The sequence below is a fragment of the Rutidosis leptorrhynchoides genome, unplaced genomic scaffold, assembly GCF_046630445.1.
Source record: "Rutidosis leptorrhynchoides isolate AG116_Rl617_1_P2 unplaced genomic scaffold, CSIRO_AGI_Rlap_v1 contig585, whole genome shotgun sequence".
Taxonomy (NCBI): Eukaryota; Viridiplantae; Streptophyta; class Magnoliopsida; order Asterales; family Asteraceae; genus Rutidosis; species Rutidosis leptorrhynchoides.
The window spans coordinates 28,447-54,417 of NW_027266805.1; the positions used below are offsets into that span (position 1 = coordinate 28,447).

General features: G+C 32.6%; 4 protein-coding genes across 4 annotated transcripts; 2 read left to right on the plus strand and 2 right to left on the minus strand.

Moving 5' to 3' along the window:
- The first annotated feature begins 2,286 nt into the window (after positions 1-2,286).
- On the plus strand, positions 2,287-4,395 carry LOC139884667 (histidine kinase CKI1-like). The gene is made up of 3 exons (XM_071868669.1): positions 2,287-2,465; positions 2,599-3,142; positions 3,268-4,395. Exons 1-3 carry the CDS (start codon positions 2,287-2,289, stop codon positions 4,393-4,395), a joined length of 1,851 nt encoding a protein of 616 aa, XP_071724770.1.
- An 11,929-nt stretch (positions 4,396-16,324) lies between these two features.
- LOC139884668 (bZIP transcription factor 53-like) lies at positions 16,325-16,756 on the plus strand. Its single transcript, XM_071868670.1, has one exon. It carries the CDS (start codon positions 16,325-16,327, stop codon positions 16,754-16,756), a length of 432 nt encoding a protein of 143 aa, XP_071724771.1.
- A 1,997-nt stretch (positions 16,757-18,753) lies between these two features.
- Positions 18,754-19,164, minus strand: LOC139884669 (calvin cycle protein CP12-2, chloroplastic-like). The gene has a single exon (XM_071868671.1). The coding sequence runs from the start codon at positions 19,162-19,164 to the stop codon at positions 18,754-18,756; it is 411 nt and encodes a 136-aa protein (XP_071724772.1).
- Positions 19,165-20,533: 1,369 nt separating this feature from the next.
- Positions 20,534-20,725, minus strand: LOC139884663 (cytochrome c oxidase subunit 5C-like). Its single transcript, XM_071868665.1, has one exon. The coding sequence runs from the start codon at positions 20,723-20,725 to the stop codon at positions 20,534-20,536; it is 192 nt and encodes a 63-aa protein (XP_071724766.1).
- Between the last annotated feature and the right edge of the window lie 5,246 nt (positions 20,726-25,971).

The following is a 25,971-nucleotide window of genomic DNA, read 5'->3' on the forward strand; positions in this document are numbered from 1 at the left end:
ATTCCCAGTTTTATATCCACTTGGTACAAATTTGTCGTCAGATATGCTCCTTTTGTTTCATTCTGGTCTGTGTGAAAAGACATGGCAGCAATGAAAGCGACATGAGAAAGAATGAGAGTTGTTTTCAGCTGAAGAAAAGAAAACATCTGAAATTATGACATACTACCTTCGTTTCAAAATACATCATGTTTTGATTTTGATTTTATGTCATCATGTATTTTGAGACGGAGGTTGTAGTATTATACATTTGTAACCAAGCTCAATCTCTGCCCTGCTTTGACGATTTTGCATAGCTTGTATCCTCGAATCAAATCGGCTTGGATCGAATTGACTTGGATAAGCAGCTGTCTATGCTTTTCCTTCAAAACCTTTCAACTTGTTCCCTAGGAGCTGTGTATGATTCTTCTTGTTTTTTTTTTTTTTTCCTTAAAAAAACAAATCTCCATTTTATGTTTGCAATTTTTTATCCCTCCTTGTTTAAGTACCGATCAAGAAGTAACGCTGGATCCAAAACTTTTCCGTTATATAAATACACACTAATCATCTAAGTATCTTACTAGATTACAGTACATTTGAGGTTTTAAATAAGGAATATTAGGATTCGTGTATCTTTTAATGCTAAAATGAATTCTATATATGGAAAATTTAGTTTCGAGTTATATATTATTGGCAAGTACATCTAGACATTTTAATTGCATGGCGCCAACTTGTTGATACGCCAAATCATTCTCAATCTTTTTTTTTTTTTTTTAACAAATCACTGAATGAAAAAATAAAAAAATAGAATGAATAGAGCAAATTATGAATATCAATCTTAAGAATTCAATCTTTGTGACAAGGGTTTCGAAATTTCGCTAATCTTTGAGGGAATTGAAGTAGTAAGCGCCACCTTTTAGTTGTCAGGAAGGATTTCATCAGAGCAAACCAGAGAACTTCTCAAAGATTATATAAGAGAATCCTATTGTGCTAATAAATATACTTAAGTGTGTTGTATCCTAAGGAAGATCATAGGAATATATTCTGCTCCAGTTAAACCTTTACAGGTTCCTATTATCTCCAAGTTTCTATTGAAAATCTTTTCTGCTTGTTTCTTTTGTGTGTTTTTGTTAAGGATTTGGTATAGCTTAGCTTATACAGGGACAAAAAACTTTTGAGGACAAATATTCGTTTTTAAGATGACTGTTAAGATTTTGTATTAAAACTAATTTATTTCAGAATCAATGATCACAAATAATTAGTATCCTCTCCAAGTTTATACTGTGTGTACGTTTTTTTTTTAATTAGTATCCTCTCCAAGCTAAGGAATATGCATTAGAATGCTCTGATATTTGGGTGCCATTGTCTGTGTTTGGTTAATTTTCTTGATTATTGTCTATGGCAAAGACAGAGAAAACTAAAGATATATTTTGGATGTTGCATACCAGAAATTACAATGAAGCTCAGTTTCTCGATCGCATTGAGGCCTGTTTCTTTCTTCCTGCTTCTGGCGAGTATTCTTGAAACCCAAACCTCAGTTTCATTTACATTTATCAATTAGTATTTGGTAATCATTAATATGTAAAGCTAATGAATAAAATTACTTTGTTATGCAGTTAGTTTTGGTATTGCTACTCCCAAGCTTAGTCATTCCAAGCTGGTGTAAGATGACTAAGAAAATTGAGCATGGGATTGATAAAGATCACCAGAGCTCAATCTCAAGCTCATTGTCTCAAATTGAGACAATAGCTACAATGCTGCATCCGTTAAAGTCTTCATCTGTACATGTAGCTAGACGTTTAAATTCAATTGTCAATGAGAGTGAACTTTCATCCTCAAAGATTGAAACCAAGGTTAGTATCAAACACTTTACTTTCTCTTTGTATCACTCATGCTTATCTGTTAATTAATCTGAAATCATCTTAGTTTTCAGAATGAGAAACTGTTTAATGGCCGCGATTCCATTTACACATGCTACGTATATATTTATATTTACGGAAGGACTTGCATTCTAATGATTTGCAGGTGGTTCCAGCATTGTTTAATGCCTTTGTGTTAACTCCTTACATTTCGGAAATTTCATATGTTGGAGTTGGAGATCTTTTCTTTTCTTACTTCATTGATGATGCCAATCAAACTAGTGCACTCTACAATTCTAACTTCAGCAAATTCCAATAATAACAAGTCAACCAATCATAATAACTGGCTTACTCGTCAAGCAGGAATGCTCTTATTCTTTTCGTGACAGCCACTGCTGTAATGTTGATTTCCATTTTAAGTTTTCTGCTTCTGATGATTACATATGCGAAAATGGAAATGAACTTGCGGGCTTCACTAATAAAACAAATGGAAGCAACTCAGCAGGCTGAAAGAAAGAGCATGAACAAGACTCTTGCTTTTGCTTCAGCGAGCCATGACATTCGTAACACCTTAGTAGCCATTGATGCCTCGGTCGATTTATCTCAAAACGTTCGCTCTTATAACTCCAAGTTGGAACCTAGTTTCAGCCAAATAAAACGTTGCACTAAACAGCTAGAAGGTAAAAACTCTCAACTTTGGCTTTTTCACTCTCCAAAAATCCTAGAATTGACTGTCAGGGTTAATTTTCTTGTTTTCTTCCAGGTTTGCTGATTCTGTTCTCGATATGAGCAAGATTGAATCAGGGAAGATGCATCTAGAAGAAGAAGAATTTGAAGTGGCCCAGCTGGTTGAAGATGCAGTTGATCTATACCACCCAATTGGTATGAAGAAAGGTGTAGATGTGGTATTTGACGTTTGCGACGGCTCCATCCTCAAGTTTTCTCAAGTAAAAGGCGATAAAGGGAAACTGAGTCAAATCCTAAACAATTTACTAGGCAATGCACTGAAATTTACCTCTCAAGGCCATGTCACTGTAAGAGCTTGGGCTAGGAAACCTAAAACAACAGCAGACCAGTTGATGGCCGAATCCAAGAATCTCAATTCCCTGAAATGTCTTTGGTGCCATTATATGTTTCGCAACAATAGTAATAACGACGACATCGAATCTGTGAATGCTTCTGATAGAAAAAACCTGATGGAGTTTATTTTCGAGGTGGATGATACAGGGAAAGGAATTCCTAAAGAAAAGCACAAGTCTGTTTCGAAAATTTCGTTCAGGTTAAAGATACGGCTCATGGTGTCGGAGGTACTGGATTAGGACTTGGCATTGTACAGTCAATAGTAAGTAAACAAAAAATGGCTAAATTCTTGAAAATCCTAGTCCTTGTTTGCGAATGTAATTTTCAAACAATTAATGACAATCAATTTCAGGTACGGCTTATGGGAGGAGAGATAGGAATAAAGGATAAGGAGATAGGAAATGCAGGGACTTGCTTCAGGTTCAATATTTACCTTCCTGTCCCTGAAACTTCTGTAAATGATTTTATTGAGTCCGGAGAAGAATCTACGTCAAGTTGCCGGTTGAATTTTCTCCAGCGAAAGGCTTATAATGAGGCATCATCCAATGTTGTCATCTTGATGGAAAACGGAGAGCGTCGTAGAGTTCTACAGAAATTCCTTGAAAGCTTAGAAATCAATATCTCTGTAGTAACGGATTGGGAGAAACTCCCATCCACGGTAAGAAAGTTGAAATCTAAGTGGCATTATGCTATTGGTTCTCCTTCATCAGGAAAACTAGAGATAGGTCGGTCTCCAAGCGAGACTTCTAGTAGTCGCTCCAGAGATGTTCCATTGAGCACCATGGATGGAATAGACCAAAAAATTCTATTCTACAGAAGAAGAGGAGGTCTTTCTAGCTTTCTCATATTGATAATAGATATTTCTGTCGGACCTCAATTACAACTTCAACGAATTGTGACTGATTTTCTGAGTGGCTTGCAGACCAATTCTTACACGGTTGTTTGGTTAAACAATAGTAAACCAAATTCTCATGAGGTCATTGAACTAGAGAAGTTTAATCCCCGTGATGATGTTTTACTAAAACCATTACATGGATTACGATTGTACCATCACGTGATCAAGCATTTACCTGAATTTGGAGGCGTCGAGTCTCGGGAAACTCCAAGTAAATCAGAACAGAAAGAAAATATCAGAGATAATTCTAGTTCGTCTTCTGGTAAGATAACTCAAAGACCAGGCAAGCAAATACTCTACCAAGGGGAAATAGAAGAAATCAATAATAATAGCTCTTATGAGGAAAGTTCCTGGAACAAAGTGTTGCATTTTTCACCTATGAAGACTCCAAGTCGGTCTGAAAGTCTACTAGGAGGACAAAGTGATAAACCGTTTGCCGGAAAGAGAATCCTGGTCGCCGAAGACGACATTGTAATAGCCAAACTCGCCGAGCGGAAAATTTCACAGCTTGGCGCCAATGTTGAGTTATGTGGTAATGGAGAGGAATCTATTTTGCAAAGCTCTCCAGGATCAAAGGCCATATGATTGCATACTAATGGACTGCGAGGTAATTCGAATTCAGATTCCAATTTCCACTACAATTGTAAAAATGACATTCTTTAAGATTACTTTTTTTCTTTGGTGCATTTTCTCAGATGCCAATCAAGGATGGTATGAGGCAACACGACGTATAAGAGAGGAAGAGAAACGCTATGGAATTCACATCCCTATCATAGCATGCACAGCTCATACCGTGGTAGGGGAAGAGGCCAAAAAGATAACTGAGTGTGGGATGGACGGACATTTAAGCAAGCCGCTACAGATTGAAAGATTGATCCAAATCATTTGAAATGTCATCAAAAAAACAGAAACAACTTTGAACCTATTGCTTCTTTTATCTCCTATGTTTAGTTGTAGTGTATCCTGTCATAACTTAGAAGTTTTGGGTGAAATCAAACTAGAAAATATGTGTCATACAGCTATCATGCGCAAGAAAATTAGGATTTCAACAGATGTGAAACATAGAGATTTTGTGTTTTTTGATGAATGAAACATAGAGATTATGGGCAAATCATTATTGAAGTAAATGTTTTCGATCCATTAATTGTAAGCATCATTCATAAAGTTTTGCTAAAAGCATACAACATAGCAACACAAAGATTCGAAACATACTAGTCTTGTGACTGCAATTTCAGCTAAGATGAATGAACTAGTTTATTTTAGTCTTCTTGGACTTTGCAAGCTTGTCTACGTCATCTTCATCGTCTTCCGAAGAGGGCTCAACTAGATCGTCAGGGACATCCGCCGGAGCATTATGTTTGGTAATGAAATCCTTCAATATGAACATGCTTTGCTCTTTGATTGACACCAACTGCTCCGAAAGAGCGCAATCCTTGTTGTTTGTGTTGACAGCATACATTTCTGATCCTAGACGGAATGAAGCTTTAATCCGTGACTTAACTTGAAGATCCATCTGAGCATCCATGATCCTTATTATATAAGCTCTGCGTTTTAACAATCTTAATTGTATTAATATTGCAATTAATCAAAAGTAACCATGTTTGGACAAATGCTTATTTTTCAGAGCAGAAAAGTAATTGGCGAACTAAAAATTTAGGAAACATCGCAGAGCCTACCAAATTCACTACACAGCCATTTTAACATAGAATCGTAAGCTAAGATTAGCAACTGGGTTTTGGATTTTCAATTTAGTAAGACTAATTTTCAGTGAAACAGTAAAGAGCGAAGCAAAACTCACCGTTTTTCAAGCGCCGACACACTCACTCAGGTTGAGGTTTGACTGTTGTCTGGCGATTTTAGTTCTGCCACCCAAGACGATGCTGTTTGGCAAATTAGGTTTCTCTTTTACAGCAGGGCGTTATCTTTTGAAATTTATTTCATTATATATCCCCTTTTAGTAATTAAAATATCCGATTTGATCCCTAAAGAATTTATAATCTACAAATTACTCTGTAACAATTACTCTCGGTCGATTAACAATTGAGAAAAACAATAAAACCAAATTATCACGATCTAATTGATCCGGCCAGAGATTTAAATTTATCTCAATAGCAGTTTTTATGATCGATCAGTGGATCATAATAATTACTTTTATCTAGTAGAGGGACAACATCGAACTTAAAAGAGATAAGAGGACAAGAGTTATAAATTCCAGGGTACGCATATTTATCTATTTTTATAATTTTTTTATTCTTCGAGCGTACTATTTTTTTCATCAAATAACCGACTTCACTTGAAATTCACTTGAAATATCATGTAACGAAATTTATTTTGGTTCATTTGAGATGTTTTTTTATAAAATTCATGTATATTTGAATTATTTTTTTATGATTTTATCTTTATATTAATTACTCTAATTGTACAAATATTTATGATTTTAGAATAAAAATAATGGATAAATAAATAATTTTTACTATAATTAATTATTTGTAAAAATTCGTAATTTTCATCATCCGATATTTGACACTTAAAATGGACCGGAGGGGATAGATCCTGACTCATACCATTTATACCGGTATATTTAATTTTTATGTACATTACATATTTACATCCGTTTTCCTTCTTTAAATTTTTTACCGGCTGTCGATATTTAACATTTGTGATGCTTTTTATTATTTATTTGACCTTTTTTCTAGCTTTACCATTCTATAGATTATGTGTATAAAATTTATGTATATACTGTTTTTATGTACATCACTTTTATTTCCTTGTATAATTTTTTCTAGGATGTCCATATTTATTTTTAAGATAATTTTTTAGTACTTATTTAAACCGTTATCAATTTTATAGATCATAAATGTATAAATTTTCGTTTTTTTTTTTTTTTTCAACTCCATCTCAAAATATAATTGTGAAGCTAGAGTCACGCTGCTCTCCAGTGATGACCATATGCGTAGTATGACATTAGCAGGTAAGATGCTGGCACCATCCGTGTATAGCTCGGAGTCTGATTGTTCAAAAAGGAACAGTGAAATATATATATATATATATTTATATTCTATTAATTGACAAATTATATACTTATCGAGACAAAAACGTCGACAGTCCGAATAGCATACGCCATCCATATGGCAGAGCTCACAATTTGAACTGCAGCCGGGTAGAGATATGGCAACTCACAAGCTCTGGCACGCACTGTTGGATATTTTAGTGTAATTGGATTAATTTGGTTGATCAGTTTAATCATAATAAGACATCGTATAAGAGTGCACGCTTATATGAATTTATTATGATCTTAGGGGCGAAGCCCCTAAGGGACGGGGGTCCGGGGGCAGCGCCCCCAGGAGCGGGGTCCAAGGGGCAGAGCCCCTGGCTGGCAAAAACGAATAGAGACGTTTTTTGATAACGTTTTTTATCTCCTGATCAATTTTTCTCTCTGGTTCTTCTCAAACAAAACCATACAAAAAATTCTCTAATCTCCGATTGTATCCGATTGAATAGTTTGGGGTGAACCACCGAATTGATTCAATCTGAAAGCGTTCACGTGCCTTCAGAGATTGCATACAAATATCCGGTTGTTATTTTGTTCGTTATATCTGATTTTCCCCAACACGCACTACGTCTCTTTGAATGTTTGTTATTTTAAATCACAAGTCAGTTATTTAAAATTTACCAATTTAAATATATATCATATAAAAAATTATATAATAATTACTTTTATTAAACATTATTAAATTTATGTAAAATATTAAAGAAAAAAATTATTTTAACTTTATATCAATTATAATTATTTTTATTTGATTTTAAAATCTATAATCCTATTAAATTTTAAAATTTATTTTGTTTTCAAAATTAATAAACATAGCAAAAGATAAAAGTTATAGATCAATATATGATTTCATAATAAAATTTATAATTGCATCAAACCAATTTAATTATTCATATTGTTTGAAAAATAATATAGGCCCGTTTAATTTAAGAATAAAAAAATATATATAAGGAATTTTTGTGAGGCATAATAGTTTCATGAAAAAATTAGAAAAAAAATAATATATATTATAATTTAATTACGAATATTTTTTATTAATATGTCCGTTTGAATAGAAAAGAAGAAAATGTATCCGTTTTAATTAGAATAGGAAAAAAGACTATATGAATTTTATTAGGAATAACTTTTTAAATAATAGATAGAAAATTGATTAAGAATAAAATTATTATATTAGAAAAAAGTAATTGGGAGAATTTTATTAGAAATCATTATGTTATTATTGTATTTTGATTTCCTAATTAGAATATGAAAAAGAAAATAATATCATTGACTTTTTTTTTTGAAATTGACTTAAAATTGTAACTTGCAACCTAATTAAACTCAAAGTTCTAAAATATACGTGTCAAATTACTCTTTGTTGATAAAACGTCATGTGTCGGATGTTGATTTGACAATAAAGTTTGAAATTGAAATTGCAATTGGAATAGATTTAAAATTAAAAGTCTCGCTATTGTTTATAAGATTCAATAAAGAGCAATATTATGTATAAAATTGTCTTAAAAGAAAAAAGAAAAACTTACCATAGATTAGGATGAGTGCAGGATAAAGCCGAGAAGTTAGAGACACAGTGACGCAACTCCAACCCACGAACCACGCTCGCGTCTCTCGGTCAGGGATGCACCTCATAACGGTGTAGAATGCACCTACACCCACCGTAGTGAGGAGTAGTATAATATATGTCCTTCTCCTACGGAGGATCGGACTGTAATACATAAACCCTATGATGTACAGACTCACGAGGAAGCCTCTGATGGCATAACACACCACCAAAGGATGACCTGTGAGCGTCATCAACCCATACACGACCCATAGACAAGCGCTGACTAGGGTCGTGATGTACGAGTATAGGTCGAGCTACAGGGGAGCTTCGTCCCTCCTAACGGCCAACAAGTCGGGACAACATAAAAGGGAGAAAAAGGAACTAAGTAAATATATATAACATCATTGTCAAAATCCACCATCTAGCAAACAAAATTATTAATGGACATAATTTGATGACTAAACTAGTTCAAATGGGTCCATCCATTGGACAAGAATCCCTTCGATACTAAAATATAAAATTCATTATATTAAAAAAAAATTAATAGTAGAAAAGAAATATAGTATAAATTGTAACTATTTTAAACTAATAGTAGAAAAGAAAAATGAGGGGTCACAAGTATGAGTATATTAAATTTTATTTTGATCCAGGTTCGGCTTATGAGTTGGTTTGGTTCGGATAAAAAGGGTAATAATTTTTTGACCTCTCATTACCGTGGAAATTTAACAGAATTAGTATCATTTAGGGGTAATTTGTATAATAGGTATAAAGATGAGGGATTAACTTATTTTATAATATTATAGGTCAAAAACTGTAGAATAAAATTAAATGTAGGAGGATTTTTATACTTTAGTACTTTACCCTATTATTTATAAGATGAGTTTGCTTCCTTAATTACAGGCCTTCTCAGTTTAAAATTGTGTTACCTCGACTTGTATTCAAAGCAAAAGCCTAATTCATCACTTTAAGCCCATGGCACTCACAATGGACCCCCTAAAAGAGAACGGGTCGCAAATCTAAATCCGGATAACTTTTAATCAATTCGCTCAAATTACAATTCAATCTAAAATTTAAGCGATACTATTGTGACGAGAAATCCTTTATCCAACCCATACATTTTTCTTTTTTAATTTCCAACTCATGCAAGAATCTTATATCTCATCTTATAGCGAGATTTTTCTAATTTTTTTATCTATTTTAGTTACAAATTCAATTGTTGTAATTTAATTGTAAATTTTATTGTCGAATCAACATTCAACACATGACGTTTTATTAACGACTAGTAATTTGACATATGTATTTAAAAACTTTCAGTTTAATTAGGAATCAAATTATAATTTAAGTCAAAACACAATAATAACATAATGATTCCTAATAAAATTCTAGCAATTACTTATTCCTAATCATATGAGATTTCTATTCTCTTTGCATCACGATTATATATATACCATACTAAATTTACACCGCTACGAACAAAATTTTTTCGTACGATTTTAATATTAGCAAAAGTTTCTCTTCGTTCAGAAGGTTTTTTTTTTTTTTTTTTTCAAACGAGATTAATATATATATCTTAATTTGTTGTTTTATAAGAACAATGTCGAGGGGGCTTTATTTTGATGCCAGCAAGTCATGGTACACGTGTCTATCCTCCATGCTCCCAAATAAGTCTAAATATGCATACCTCGTGATTTTTATAGAGAATCAGTAAGAACATCAAGCATTAATATACTTGATCGAAAAAATTAACAACTACTAATTAATTAATTATATATTGACTATTTTTTTGTTGTGTTTTATGTTAGTTTATTTCTTTTTTAAAATTTATATTTTTATCTTGATCTTTCGATTATATATCGTTTTATTGTAGGATGGCGTCAAAATATTCTCAAATCGAATCGGTGATGTTTGTCTCGGACGTAGTGATTGGAAGATTAAATCTCGCGTCTTAAATCTTTGGATCGTACCAAGTTTCTATAACCGTATAGCAGACGGATGTATAGAGATGATTTTGCTCGATGAAAAGTTTTTTTTTTTATCCTTAAAATATTTATGATGTAGAATTCTTAGAATTTTTTTTATGCATCTAACAATTTGTCTTTTCAATATTTTTTATTATGTGTGTAGCATGGCGGCATTCCAGCAACAATTAAAAAAAAATTTCTTGCAAAATATAAACAACAAATAAGTGAAGGAGAAGTATATAGCTTCCAAAATTTGTTGCTCACTACATCTACAAACAAACTTAAAACTACTAGAAATCAATACAAATTGACCTATTTGACAAGTACTATAGTTGAAAAAATTTAAGATGAAGAGATCTCAAAATTTGCTTTTAATTTTGTGAGATTTGATTCAATTTTGAATAAGAAGAATGAATCGTTTATGATTGGTAAGTTTACTTTTTAACTTTTATATTTAGTTTTTTTTATTTTTTCTTATAATCGTATAAATCTCTTAAAGATACTGATAATATTGGGCATGTCGTGGAGAATGAAAAAATAAGAGAAATAGTCAAGCCAAACAAGATAAGGAATTACTTAACTTTATTCTTGAAGATTTGGAATGAGTTTTTTTATCATTATTTATGTTATAAACTTAATTATCTCATTGATCTAATTGAGTTTTATTTATTATGATTTTTTATTTTTAAATACTTATTTATTTTTTCTCTATACACAAAAAAAAAAGATTATATAATGATTAGAAAATTCATAAAGGTCAGAAGATTGAAGAAGGATACAGGTCTTAGTTGGGTGGATTGAGGAAAAGGTTCAAATCCTTTGTACATATGGGATTGAGCGTAAATTTTTTCATCTATGTTATTGTATATTAGGTCGACTATGATTGTAATTTACAATCATTGTGGAAACATTGTGAAGGCTTTATCTATTTTGGAGTATTGGTAGAACACAATGAAATTGAATCCTATTTTAAGAAAAAAAATATTTAATCGATCAATACAAATCTTTAACCTTTAATCCTATTTTGTTATTAGATTGTAGAGCTTTTATAACTTTTCCTCCAAGTAAGAAATCCTAGAAGTTCACAAATACTTGCAATTTTGACTGAATGTTTGTATAGAGACCAAAATACAAGAGGAATATAATTATAAAATAAGATATGATTTCTAATTAGAACTCAAGTTTTATCTCCTTCACTCTTTATATATATGCTCCTTCTCACTAAGAACACTTCAACTTTCAATTGAATAACAAGAGAAAAATTCACTAATTTTTCTCTTCAAGTTTTAAGCTTCCCAAATTTCTTTTGAAAACTCTATGTATTTCTCTATCTCTTCTACTCTCCCGTGCATATAATATATATGCACACAAATTGATCAAATCTTGGTCAAAATTATAACCAATAGGAAGAGAAGAAGAAGATGAAACTTTGACTAGAAAAAATTATGCAAGAAAAATCTTGCCGCCTCTTTTAATCAACTTGTTTTAGTTAATTAATCTCATTAATCAATACTATATATTATATTACTAATTATTCATATTAATTAGTTATAACATATAATAATATAAGCAAAAATATTTTAGGAGCATAATTGAAGTTTTAAATCAATTTTAACTCTTGAAATTATGAAATCGAATCTATTTCGTATCATCGAAAAATTTCAATTTCGATTCTAACACTTAAAATGATTTAATTCGATTCAATCGTACACTTACGACTAATCAAATTAAATATCATGTATGAGGTATAGGTTTCTCTTTTAGTGTGTGACTTTTAGGTTCACCAATACGCTAGTAATAGAATCGCATTCTATAAGTCATGGTTATCGTCTAGCAACGAGCCATGAAAACCTAGATATAGGTGAATATGATGTGAACCTTTCCACTTACAATTTCCATGTGATACGATCCTTTCGTCAATCTATGTTCCGATTGAACTCAGAGCGTGAATGATTAGTCGAAACTCTATAAGTTCAATAAATATGTATCTATTCAAGCACCTAACTTTAAGTCATTAGAAAATTTCTTTTCTAATTCCACATTATCTTGGCCAAGGATTTAAAGTCATGGCTAATATGAAAACATAGGACGTCATTATCGTTTCGATAATTGACGAATCCTTTGTTGACACACACCAATTTTCATATATAACAAATCACGCCGAAGTCACTCTCCTTAGTGATGCTATGATCAGAGTAGTGATTACAAACATAACTTGTTATATATAAGATTACCGTGATGTCTCAAGTCTAAGGATTAATTACACACAATTATAACGTGAGAATTCTATTTTCGACACATAGTTTCACATAGGATTTCTCGTCGGGTCAATACAGTGAACTACTTCTCTAACTAGTACCTACATATGCACATTAGTATCTCCACACTGATATCCATGGAATAAGATATATTCCCAATTGAAAATACATCATATGTACTAGTCTATCCGAATCATTGATGCCCCATCTCAATGATATTATGACTAGGTATAATTAAGATCTAGGCTTGTAAGGAACATATTTCACGATTATCATCGCTATGCATAACCATGTTCCAAGAGTTACATTGATCTTAAGACCTTATTCAGATTACTAAAATACATCACATATATTTACAATAAGTAAAATGATAAGAGACGTTTTTATTAAATACAAATATTTATTTTACATTAGTATTCAAAAATAAAATTACAAAAATATTCAGATACTAACAAATCTAGAGCCAATCACATTAGTTCTAAGGACACATTTCTAACATGTCGGAGCATTATTATGTTTTAATATGATGATTAGTACAATTTCCAATTAGCCACCTACACGCGTAAATACTGATCGGTTCATAGTTCGGTAATCTGGGATCATTAGGAATTCGGATCCAAATTGATAAGGAAATAAAATAAGTAAAATTAAATATTTTTAACAATATATTACATCTAATTGAAAAAATGAAAAATTTTTGGATGGGAACTTTCTACCACGTAAACATTTAGATATGTATATAAAATTTTGATAAATTTTGGTGACTCATTCATGACATGTAAATTATGATATGTCAAATTAATTTAATTTTTTATGGTAAGATTATTAATAATCCATCATTCTCTCTCCCACAATATCTTCGGGATTCCATCATTTACTCTTGATATCTTCTCTTTCTCATGATATAAAAACATTCATCCATGAAAATGCACCTGTATGATACAATTTACCTTAAAAATGAACGAAATTCATATCTATGAATTAAACTGTTGTCATATATAACGCATAGTCATATAATTTTAAATTTCTTTTCTGCCTATTAATTTACTTGATCGACTGTATGGAGAGTAAAAGTTATGGCTAATTAATTAGTATCTAGATTCATACTACGGATCATCATGACTCCATGTCTCCATCTTTCCACAAATCTGAGTTTTTGTATTTCTAGTGACAGTTGATCAGCAATTAGACAGCAGTACTAGAATCTCTAGGACAGTTTTTCCATGGTGCAATACTGGGAGAAAGGCCAGGCCTCCGCCATTTCCCAGATATGCCGAACGAATACTCATTTCCTCTCTACTCTCCAAATAACTGTTGTTGCTCCCAACAAGTCATTGAATCAGGACCTAAAAGTCCAAAAATACCTCTTCTCTCGCCTCTAGTTTTAAAGGAGACACAACCATAGGAATTCTTATCAGTTTCAACCATCTCATACAAAAATTTGAAAAGTAATCAAGATTTTGTTTTGGAAAAAGAAAATAATCACCGAAAATAAAGGAATGGTTTTTATTTTAGTCTTTGGATTTTCAATCAGTAATTTTTTTACATGTAATATTGAGTCACTAAAATTATACACATATCAAAATTCTATATGCATATCTAAATATTTACAAGTTTCCCTCAAAAATTTCTTCGAAAAAATTATTTTAATGGTCAAGGGTGACTTCAAATGTTTCTCATGCTAGAGTAGAGGGAACAAAATATTTGACACAAGTGACAGAAACTAGAGTGAAACGACCAATATACCCTCTTAAAGGGAATTGTACGTTCAGACTATATAGGGGCAATTTAGTATTTTTAGCTTTATTTGTGCCGTTTGTCCATAATAAATGCTAGATCTTTTGTCCTGATTTGGAAACCTGCCCCATGTAGATTTTGTCATATGTAAATTGTAGTGACAAAATTTGTTAGATATAATTTTTCCGTTTTAAGTAGTGCTAGTACAGTAGTACTATTCCAGTCTTCCTAGACCTAGAGTATGTACTTACCGTAATACGGAAGTAATCGTACGAGACATTTCTATGTACACGTTGGCAACGGCCGTCCGCCATCATAATCATCGTGCACGCCAGCCTTCCAGTCACCAAATCCCAAATCCTATACACTCTACTTGTTAGTTATTACACTTGTGCCACTATCTATAACAACAATATTTTTTTTACAAGATCGCCCTTGATAAATAAATTTGATATAATTACATTTTTCATGCCTCGATTTCTTTAACTAACAAATAAGTTCGTCGCGAATTTTTTTTAAATTAAATCTTTAATAAAATCATATCTATCGTAAAAAATCGTTGACTTGGCATCGAAAAATTGTTAAGTCGTTCCAGTTATGTTCACGTAGACTTACATGTCACAATGATGACGTAACAAAATCGACACGTAAGCATCATCAACCTTCCTAAAAAAATTTTATAAAATTCCACCATGAATGGAACAGCCATTGGTGGTGGCCGGATTCCATAATTTTTTTTTACGGTAAATATGATTTTGTTAAAAATTTAAGGAAATTATATTGATTTGTTAAAGAAAATCGCGAAATAGTGATTTGTTAGTTAAAAAAATTTTGAGGTGTAAAAAAATATAATTATGTTAAAAAAAAAAAATCATTATCACTATTTTAAACTATAGTAATTAATAAATTTTTTTGAAAGAAATTTTATTTTTTGAAACATTTTTAAAACCTACACTAACAGTAGTATATTTTTATCATTTAATGGGATAATATCCACCTTCTCCCCCTATACATTACCCGTTCGTTTGTCCTAATTAACTTTTTTTTGCGGGTCCGCTACTTTTGTGAATAGTAGACGGAAGAGGTGAACATTTTTTAGGCGGACCGGCAATGGGATTGCCGGTCTTGCTAATGACTGATTAAGGCTTAATTATGATGTCCCGACCGGCAATAGCATTGCCGGTCTTGTAAAAAAAAAAAAAAAACACTACCCAATAGAAGAAGGGAAAGAGAAGGAAAAAAAAAAATACCTTGACCGGCAATGTCATCGCCGGTCCAAGGTTAATTATGTTAATCCACTTAATTAGGGCGTCCGACCGGCATTCTCATTGCCGGTCGGATTATAAATGTTCACCCGTCCGTCCTTTCGTTTCAAAATGTTTACATGTATTTTTAAAAAATTACATTTGTAATTTTCCGCTTCTTTTGTCCGAATTTGGTTTCACAGCGCGTTTCTTTCGGCGTTTCGTTTCCAGCTAAGTTTCTCTCTGTCGCTTTTTGTTATTGTTGTCCTTTTTCCGATATCAGTTAGCGTTCTAGTATGATTTTTGATCAAATCCCTTTGTTTGTCAAACAAGGTCAGATTCGATTGAAATCTGATCAAACTCTAGGGTTTCTCCGTGGTGATCATAGATTCGTCGTCTGTTTCTCTTCTAATTTCGGATTTGGTTGTGTAAGATTAAGGTTTTATTGAAAAAAAGTACAAATGATTTTAGATTTTCTATGAGCTGCGCAATCCTGATGCGTCGAATTCGTATTCTTCACTCGTTCTCTGTTGTATTCCTTTACTGGTTCGACGTGTTTTCATGAACTTGCCCCTGCCACTACTATAATTCTATCTCAATCTGTTAATCTGAAATTTCATTATACAATTCGTTTCCAAATCAATAAAAAACCTAAAAAACTTATTCAACCGATTGAATTCGAGTAACTTCTTTCACTATTTTGTTCAAAATAAGAATAAAAGAAAATGGCTCCCAATCATCGGCAAACAAGTTCCAGCTCTGACAAGAGCGACCCTCGGTATGCGACAATGGACGATAGGAAAAGGAAGAGGATGATATCGAATCGAGAATTGGCTAGGCGATCACGCCAGAGGAAGCAGAAGCAGCTAGAAGATCTTATGGCAGAAACGAGCAGGCTGCAAATCGAGAACAATGCTATCACTCAGAGGATCAATGCAGCTTCCCAGAATTACATTGCACTGGAATCTGCGAATAACATTTTGCGAGCTCAGGAAATTGAGCTTTCCGACAGGTTGAAGTCCCTCACATCCATTTTGAAGATTGTACAACAAGAAGAAGATGATGTTAGCAGAGGAGCTTCCATGAAAATTAATCACTGGCAGCTTCCTTGCCCTTTGCCGCCGATCATGGCGTCTTCTGACATGTTTCAGTTCTGATACATTTGCTCTTATCTCTGGTCCTTTCCGTGTTAATTATCTTGCATTATTTCAGGTTTTCTTTTCTTAATGTCAAGACTCAAGTGCATTTTACATTTCTATGAATTTTTGGACTTTGATGTACTTTTGGGATTTATTTTTATATATATTTATGCGGGTATATGACTACATAAATCTTTGTTTTGCTATTCGATTCCATTTATGTTGTCTTGAATAGAATTTCTATAGAGTTTAGTAGTCCCCCTTGGAATCTCGTGAAATTCTCTGAGTAGGTGGAGGGACTAAACACTTTTTGGCACTAGTAGTTTAGTAATTGCCCCCCTCTCTGTTTCATTGGAAACTTGTAGCTTTCCAACTCATTTGTATTCAACCAGTAAATTTACACAATTTGGTCCCTCGATTTATATTCAACGAGTAGGTGGAGGGACTGTATACTGTTTTGCTTTCATTTTATAGGCCGTTTACTGTGTAAATTTACTCGTTCATCTCATATCATTCAGACTTGGCTTTGGCTCAAAGCAATTGTATTCAGTCAAGTAATTACTAGTAGAGTAGTATAGTTTGGTTTGTATTGAAAGTGAACATTAAACAATGACGTGGTCGTGTATCGTTTTGTTAATTGATCCAAAGAAACTCATACTCGTGATATCATTTTTTGTCCCTATAAAAATTGCGTAATAGACTTTGATAATTAATAATTGAATTGGGTTATCTTATCCGGGAAGCTGCTGTATGATTGAGTATACAGTGCATTATTTGAATTTCTTTCTTTTGAATCACGGCATCTTTAATCAAGTGCAACTGGGTGCTCCTGCTTATATATAGTTGACGACTAAGGGCTGACTTGCATTATGCACATAATCAAATCGGTTTAAGTTAAATCGATATCAAAAGTTAGAATTGATCACGCCTGGCTTCTTGGATGTGGCCATCACCCATCAGTCGTGTTTCTTCCTGACAATTTTGAATAGGAACCTTAGCTTTCCATCTCCTTGGTGTTAATTTAAAACATTACAATAAGGATTATTTCTATATTTATTTTGTAGCCTGTTAATTCTGCAAATCAACACGTTGATCGCACGGCAATAGACAATAGTTAAAACTTGGCTTTGGCTCAAAGCAACTACATTGAGTCAAGCAATTACTACTAGTAGTTTAGTTTGCATGACCATGATCCAGAGTATTGCGTGTCACGGTTGCACATTAAAGAGTGTCCTGGTCCCTAGAGTATTATTTCCTTAATAATTGACACTCTTTTTATTTATTTATAATAATAATAATAATAATAATAATAATAATAATAATAATAATAATAATAATATATAATTTTTCCGATTTAGCTTCTGATTCATGTCAGCCAAAAGTGTGGGAGTGGGACTATAAATAATTTCCTCATTTAAAAACAAAATGAAAGAGTGCAGGCAGTCGCCTTTTAGCTAGGAATAGGATTTCATTCACTGCCCGATTAAGATAGTGTCTGATTCACTTCAGCTGACCAAATAAATGAAAAGTGGACCGAAACAGAAATTCTCATGCTACCCCGATATGTTCCACCATATGTTTGCTTACTTCGAATTCGATTATTAATCTATCTTAGGAATTAAATTATCAAAATTAATCACTGAACACATGTTCTACATCTGGTTTATAGAAGATTTTCACTCTAATTATTAAATACTTCTCTAACTCTAATATTTCTAGCACGATTTGAATACATCCATCCATATCATCAAGTTCCAAATTCAATCAAAAAGTGAAAGCGTGGAGACGAACATGAACATGCATACTCATTGTAAAACATCGAATAGCCATATTCATCTTTCCATACGATGTCGTATATCAAAATAATGGTGAACAACATAACGCACTGTATGTATATTTTCCCATTATACAAACATAGAGAATGGTTCCATCAACTACCATTACCAGAGTTTCTATAAACCTTTAAAATGCTTATAATTAAATTGGCAAACTCCTTTTTTTGATAAATTAATTAATCAGCTGTCATAGGTACGGCACTCATCGGTCTCGGGATTATCCTTACAGTAAGTCTCAAGCGGATCAGAGTCAGCAGCCTTCTTCTTGTCCCTAGCGTGACTCGCCGCCGCACTCAGCTCCTCCACTTCGTCCCAGGCCGCCACACACTCGCCGCTCTCCGGATCTTCGCCACAAGTCTCCTGGGCTTTATCGATGCTCTCTTTCACCTGGTCTTGTATCTGGTCAGGTGCCGCACGGAGTGGCTGCACCTGCGAGCCCCTGGAGAAGCTAACTTTTAGTTCTACGGAGCAGTTCCTCCGCCATGGCTGGCTGAGGAATACGGTGGTCCCAACTGGGTTGGCTTTGGGCGAGTCAGTGGCCTTAGCAAAGGCTCTCGGAGTTGTGAGGTTAATTTTAACAATGGTTGCCATTGTTGAAAATTTGCTTTGTTTTTATGTAGTGTTTGAAGAAAATGATAACGTGAAGGTGTATAATTATTGGCAATAGCAACGATTCGGGAACACATATTTCTTATCTAGTGTACATACAGAATCAGCGGTTGAGATATATGATTGAAAAATGCGAAAATGCTTAACATACCGAATTAGGATTCTCGAATAAGACAGTGTTGAATATTGCAATTTTCTGTTGCTTGAATTATAGCAAAACTATTTTCCATTCCAGATATTTAACTACACAAAAAATATCTTGGACGATATTTGACAATAACAAAGCAAATATGAAAACTATATTCCGATTATTGTCTCGCGCGCGCGCGAAAAAAAAAAAAAAAAAAAGACTGTATTTGGTATGCTTAGGAGTTAGGAGTGACTAAACAAAACGCATGGACGGATGCAATAATTTTGCTTTGGGGCAATATACTCTCAAACATTACAAAGGCCTCCCATTTCCAATAGTCAGTAGTTATATACTCTCAAACTGTATTAGCATCGTGTTTCAACTTATAAAATTATCCTAGCATCTCACATTCAAAACATACTGAGAACTAACTGCCAAGCTACATACGACTATATAATTGGCAAGAACACCTAACCAGTAACAGATAGACAAGAAGAGGAAGGAATAAGAGCCATTAAGCAAAAACCATGAAACTTCAATGAATTAACCTTGAAGCAAAGTTAGGAGTGTATACATTTCAGAACATGAAATTTATTATTCGGAAACACAAAGCTGAACCACCTTACATCAACAGCAAACTGTTAAATACAAAAGATTGAAATCTGTCCAACAAATCTCATGATAGACTCTTATGCATTGCCATTTACTCTTCAATGACAACACTACCAACCAAGGCCTTACAATTCCAAATTTCCAATCATCAGTAGATTATATTGTGTTTCAACCTATAAAATTATCTGAGCATCTCATATTCTAAGCATACCCAGAAGGAGAGAAATATCAGCCAAAGCTATACAACTCTAAAAATTTGCAAAGCACGCCTAATCAGTTACAGATAAACAAGAAGCGGAAGGAAGCAAAAAGAATGAAACTTCATAAATTTACTTTTAAGCAAAGTAGGAGTGTATACATTCCAGAAGACGAAATTTGTTTCTGGGAAAGCACGTCTAATCGGTAACAGATAAACAAGAAGCGGAAGGAAGCAAAAAGAATGAAACTTCATAAATTTACTTTTCAGTAAAGTAGGAGTGTATACATTCCAGAAGACGAAATTTATTTCTGGGAAACACAAAAGTTGAACCACCTTACATCAACAGCAAAACGGTGAAATACAAGAGATTGGAATCTGACCAACCAATCTCATGATAGATGCATTGAAATTTACTCTTCAACGACGACACTAATCTCACCCTTATCCAGCAAGTCATAAAACTGCCTCACTTTCCTTTGCTCGTTCCAGTGATGCATCTTCCAAAACATACCAGCTGTCAATCCCAGAGCACTTGCAATTATTATTTCTTTCACGACACTTGGTCCTTTCAATGTTGTGTGAGCAATCTTTGGTCCAGACATCTTTCTTCTTCTCTAATTGAAGCTGGAGACATATACAACCACAAGAGTAAATCAAAATATCCTTGTTCAGAACCCCAGTCATCGAAAAGGAATATCGAAATTAAACAAAACTTACAACAAGTACACAAGGCAATGGTACAAAAGAAAATGTACAGATATGAGATGATAGCTATTGAACAAGCTGATTTAATACAACTGATAATATTACCTACATAATAAACAGAAATCTAGATCCATACCAGCAAGGAATTATAGACACTTGAAGAAAATACGAACAGCAATATTCAGATGGTCAACACAAAATGAACATGACGGTGTCATCGCAACAAACAGGAGTAAAATATGCATGGAATCGTGAAAATAAATCGATCAGCCATAGAACGGGGACGCGTAATTGAAAACATAAAAGAGAAATCGATCGGAAAAATGAAGCTAGGGTTTACCTGAGGAAGCCTACGAGCAGAAATTGGGGGTGCGAGTAAAATGAATGAATCTTTTCTGACTGGATTGAGATGATTGCCCGAAATCTCAGTTTTGCCCTTAAAAATTGAGGATAGAAATGTCCGGCCATTTTTTATAAGAGTTTATACCACAAAGAGCCCAAACGCAGCCCAAAGGCTAAAATAGTGAACACTCGAGTCGAGCACGGTCCAGCCTTGACAAAAAAATTGATCCGGTCTGATTAGGAATGCATGGTGCCGTAGTCGACTAAGTGTATGAAAATATGAATCTACAGTGTATATATGACTACTTGATCACTAGCTAGCAGATACTCTGAAAAGTATTTGAACTGATTAATGCTTCTCTTAACTCTTAACCACAGGCCAAGCGTCGCTCACGATATGATTAAAGAAAGAAACTTTGCTGTTTCCTTAATAGCAACACTTTTGCTGTTCCTATCCAATAAATATGGACATGTGAAAAAGATTAAATATTAATATAATATTATATTTGTTTGTATGTATTTTTTATTTTTTATTTTTTATTTTTTATTTTTCGATTTTCGAGATTTATTTTTATATTTTATAATAAAATGATAAATTTCGAGGATAAAATATTAAAATTATATATCGTAAAATTTAAATACGGATCCTAAAAATAAACACCAAACAAATGAATCTTTAATTAAAAAAACCACAAATTTTTCTTTTTTTTTTTTATCTGTCAACTTTTAATTGGTTTTGCTCCTACTAAAAATAGGAGCAGCTAATTATTCTTTCATGATCTAATATATTCACTTATGAATTGAGTCAAATCAGTAATGCAGTCATAAATAAAAGTCAAAGTTAAATAGCTATATTAACGAACGAATTAAGAAAGAACTCCAATTAAAAGGCTTAAATGAATAAGAAAATAACTAATCAACGAAAAGTTGCAGAATATCTTTTGAGAGTTAGTATAAAATAAGAGAAACTATTAGATATAGATTTAAATATTAAACTAAGTCGTTATATTAATCGTTATATTAAGTCTATGCGATAATTATTATCTTTAAAATAATTGTGGTATATATAGAAATCATTATTTATAAGGGAATAAGACTTCTGACGTTCAAGCACATCGAGTGTAAAAATTGTACTGTAATTGGATATCCTAAATTAAAGTCATAATCTTTAGAACTTCAATTTACCTTGTTCGTGGCACAGTCGAACTAAAATTCAAGTCCAAATGATCATAAATGAGAGTACGGAATGAATTGATCTTCAATATATATATGATGGGTTAGTACCATAAGATGATATTTATCTTACTTATTAATCTCTAAATAATAATATCTATAAATTAATAATGTCAGGATTTGAAGTTATTAATTTATCGATAAATTAATAATTATTAATTTAAAGAGTTTTTAATCGATTCAACGTAATTCATATTTCAGTATAAATTAAGTAATTATATTGTACATACCAAATAAAAAGTAGTCTATGCCTCTTAGAATTACGTTACAGCAAATCTTGGGACTCAATAGTTGTACTGTGTTCTTACTTGGTAGCAATGGCTCCAAATAAACTTGAACTTTATAAGAAAACAAACAATTATTGAATCATACTTTAATAGAATATAATTTTTTTTTTCAATTTCTATGAATTATTAATTTATGATTTTCTTGGGACAAAAAATTATATAAGAATCTTCCGAAAAATTATTATCTTATTATTTTATCGAATTTTTCAATTTTTAATATTAGTTCAAATAGAAACCGAACAAATTTATTATTTTAAAAAATTTATTAATTTATTGAATATTAATTTAAAAAATTTCTACTGTAATACTTATATTTTCTCCTCCAACTTTGTTTTCTCTACTGACTCTACCCCTTATAACATGACGGATTCAATAAATCTTCGTTAGTCAACATGCATGCCACATAATGTGTCTTAAAAAAAAAATAATAAAAACACAATTTATGTAAATGGTTTTACACTATATCTTGGTAGTTTGTACGTGTAGCGGTCTGGGTATACCGGGCGATCAACAAGACCCAACTGTCTAAACGCACACCAAACGTACTTCTTTCATCCCAAATTAAATATTAATTTAGAAAATTTCACATAATTAAAAAAATATATTTTTAAACTCATTTTTTAATATAATTATAATTATGTAGACCAAAAAACTTTCATAAAAAACATGTGAATGAATGGTGAAATTAGTGAGTGTTAGGAATCTAGAATTAGAATTCCTAATTTATTACAAATTGATAATATTACATAAAATATTATTGGTATTTTTTTGTCAACTAAGAATAGATAAGGTATTCCTAAGTCAAGTAGGAAATAGATTTATATATTTCATAGATTAACTGGGAATAAGTTGAGTTTATATTAGTATAAATAGATGAGTTCGTATAAAAAATCATGTGGAGTCTAAATTGAATATGAATTAGTCTAGAGAAAAATTTCTTTGTATAGGGAAGCACTTGGTAGACTGGATGTCGTCGTTAATAAAAGCTCTTGAGTCTTGTTGTGGATGTAAATCTGTTTTGATCGAACCACGTAAATCTTTTGTGTTTTTACTTTCGTATTCTTCCTATCGCTTTGTCGATATTATTCCGCGTATTTTGCCGATCGAATCCTAACAGTTAGTATCAAAGACTGATTGCAAAGTTTGAAAAAGATAAATTTGATGGTTCCAACGATTTTAATCTTTGGGAGGTGAAGGTGGAAGCTCTCTTGTGTCAGATGGGTTGTCAAGAAATCATAACCAAAGAAGGCACGCCGAAGGCGTGGAATGCTGAGAAGAAAGTCTCCATGGAAGGTAAAGCACATATTACTATTTTATTATCTATTGCGAGAGGTGATAGATAAAAAGACTGCGATAGAGTTTTGGGATGTGTTGGGCGAAAAACGCTCAATGCAGAATCTAACTGGAAAGATATTCCATAAGAGGAGGATGTACCAATTTAAACTCTAAGAGGAAAACTCAATGATGAGTCATCTGGATGCGTTTAACAAGATGATTCTTGATGCTGAGGTGGCTGGGATAAAACTTAATGATGGAGATAAGGCTCTAATCTTGATATTATCACTACCACCATCTTTGGAGCACTTCACGGATACCATGCTTTATGGTAGATATTCGATTACACTGGCAACTGTCAAGAATGCTCTTTTACAGAAGGACCTAGACAAGAACAACGTAAGTTCAAGTACTAGAAATCAAGGTGTGGATTTGGTAGCGAAATACAAAGGCAAATCGAAGACAAAAGGTAATGAAACTAATCAAGTTTTTAAGTGTTATCATTGTCACCAACCAGGTCATATTCGAAGGAATTATCCTGAGAGAAAATCTTTGACAAACGTGAATACAAAGCGTGCAAAGGATGTTGATGTATATGAATTTGAAGGTGAAGTCTATATAGTGATTTCTGGAATCTCTAGAGACGATTGGATTTTAGATACCGAATCCTCTTTCCACATGACTCCACATAGGAATTTTTTCTCAACTTATGAGAGTAAGGAGGGAAAAGTTGAAGTTGGAGATGATTGAGAAATTAATGTTCTAAGTGAAGGGATAGTAAAATTCAAAAGTGAAGGGATTGGCATGTTCCGACTCTAGGTAAGAATTTGATATCTCTATATACTCTTTAAAAATAAGGATATAAATTTATTAGTAAATGAGATAGTCTCGTGTATGTCGAAAGAGGAAAGAAGGTGATTATGAAGGCAACAGTTCTTCAAGGTATTGCTAGGATGTTGAGCAGTGTTATCTCTGGCACTACGTTCTATCGTGAAGCTCATGCATATTTGTTGACTAAACCTCTGTTTACTAAAAAGTTCAGGTTGTGCGTGGACAAGTTGGATTTTGATAAACCTTAATTGTCTTTCAGGATAATTGTTGAAGGCGGGAAGAGCTTGAAGACTATGGAATTTGTGTCAAGGGGGAGAATTGTTAGGAATCTAGGATTAGGATTCCTAATTTGTCACAAATTGATTATATTACATATACTGTTATAGGTATTCCTTTGTCGATTAGAAATAGATTAGGTATTTTTAAGTCAAGTAGGAAATAAATTTATGTATTTCTTAGGTCAATTGGGAATAAGTTGGGTTTATGTTGGTATAAATAGATGAGTTCGTATAGAGAATCATCTGGAGTCTAAATTGAATATGAATTAGTTTAGAGAAAAGTGTATTTGTATAGGGAAGCACTTGGTAGGCTAAATCTTCTCATTAATAAAAGCTTTCGAGTCTTGTTGTGGATGTAGATCTGTTTTGATCGAACCACGCAAATCTTTTGTGTTTTTACTTTTGTATTCTTCCTATCACTTTGTCGATATTATTCCGCTTATTTTACTGATCGAATCCTAACCGTGAGGGTATAATAGAAAAATATAACTAATGTTTTTTAAATTTATCGATATCTAATTTCAGATAAAAAATTATATTTATATTAATATTTAATTATGGTGGACGGAGTATTAGTTATAGAAAAGTTCATTAATTAGGGGTCTCACTATACTTGTAGTCATTGAGTTAGGACCTTCGTAATCTTTGTCCATGTTAATTTATGTATAAGGTTTTTTTTTCCATGTTTATTTATAAAGATTTCACGTTCGGTGGATAACATTAAGAAGCATATTCGTCACGGGGGCAGGCGCAATGGACCTACACAACACAACCAACCACGTAAAATAAAAATAAAAATGAATTAGTTGATTGTTTCTTTCTCTAATCATCGACGTCATATTTAATTACTCTCACTAACTTCCAATTATTTAATTTGACTGTTGCTTATAAATTTTG

What these genes read in the sequence shown, in the direction of transcription:
- LOC139884663 (XM_071868665.1), bottom strand. Translation starts at nt 20,725, where the DNA reads ATGTCTGGACCAAAGATTGCTCACACAACATTGAAAGGACCAAGTGTC.
- LOC139884668 (XM_071868670.1), top strand. Translation starts at nt 16,325, where the DNA reads ATGGCTCCCAATCATCGGCAAACAAGTTCCAGCTCTGACAAGAGCGAC.
- LOC139884667 (XM_071868669.1), top strand. Translation starts at nt 2,287, where the DNA reads ATGGAAATGAACTTGCGGGCTTCACTAATAAAACAAATGGAAGCAACT. An exon ending in GTTCGCTCTTATAACTCCAA is followed by an intron (nt 2,466 to 2,598) that starts GTTGGAACCTAG and finishes GTTTTCTTCCAG; the next exon opens with GTTTGCTGATTCTGTTCTCG. An exon ending in TACGGCTCATGGTGTCGGAG is followed by an intron (nt 3,143 to 3,267) that starts GTACTGGATTAG and finishes AATCAATTTCAG; the next exon opens with GTACGGCTTATGGGAGGAGA.
- LOC139884669 (XM_071868671.1), bottom strand. Translation starts at nt 19,164, where the DNA reads ATGGCAACCATTGTTAAAATTAACCTCACAACTCCGAGAGCCTTTGCT.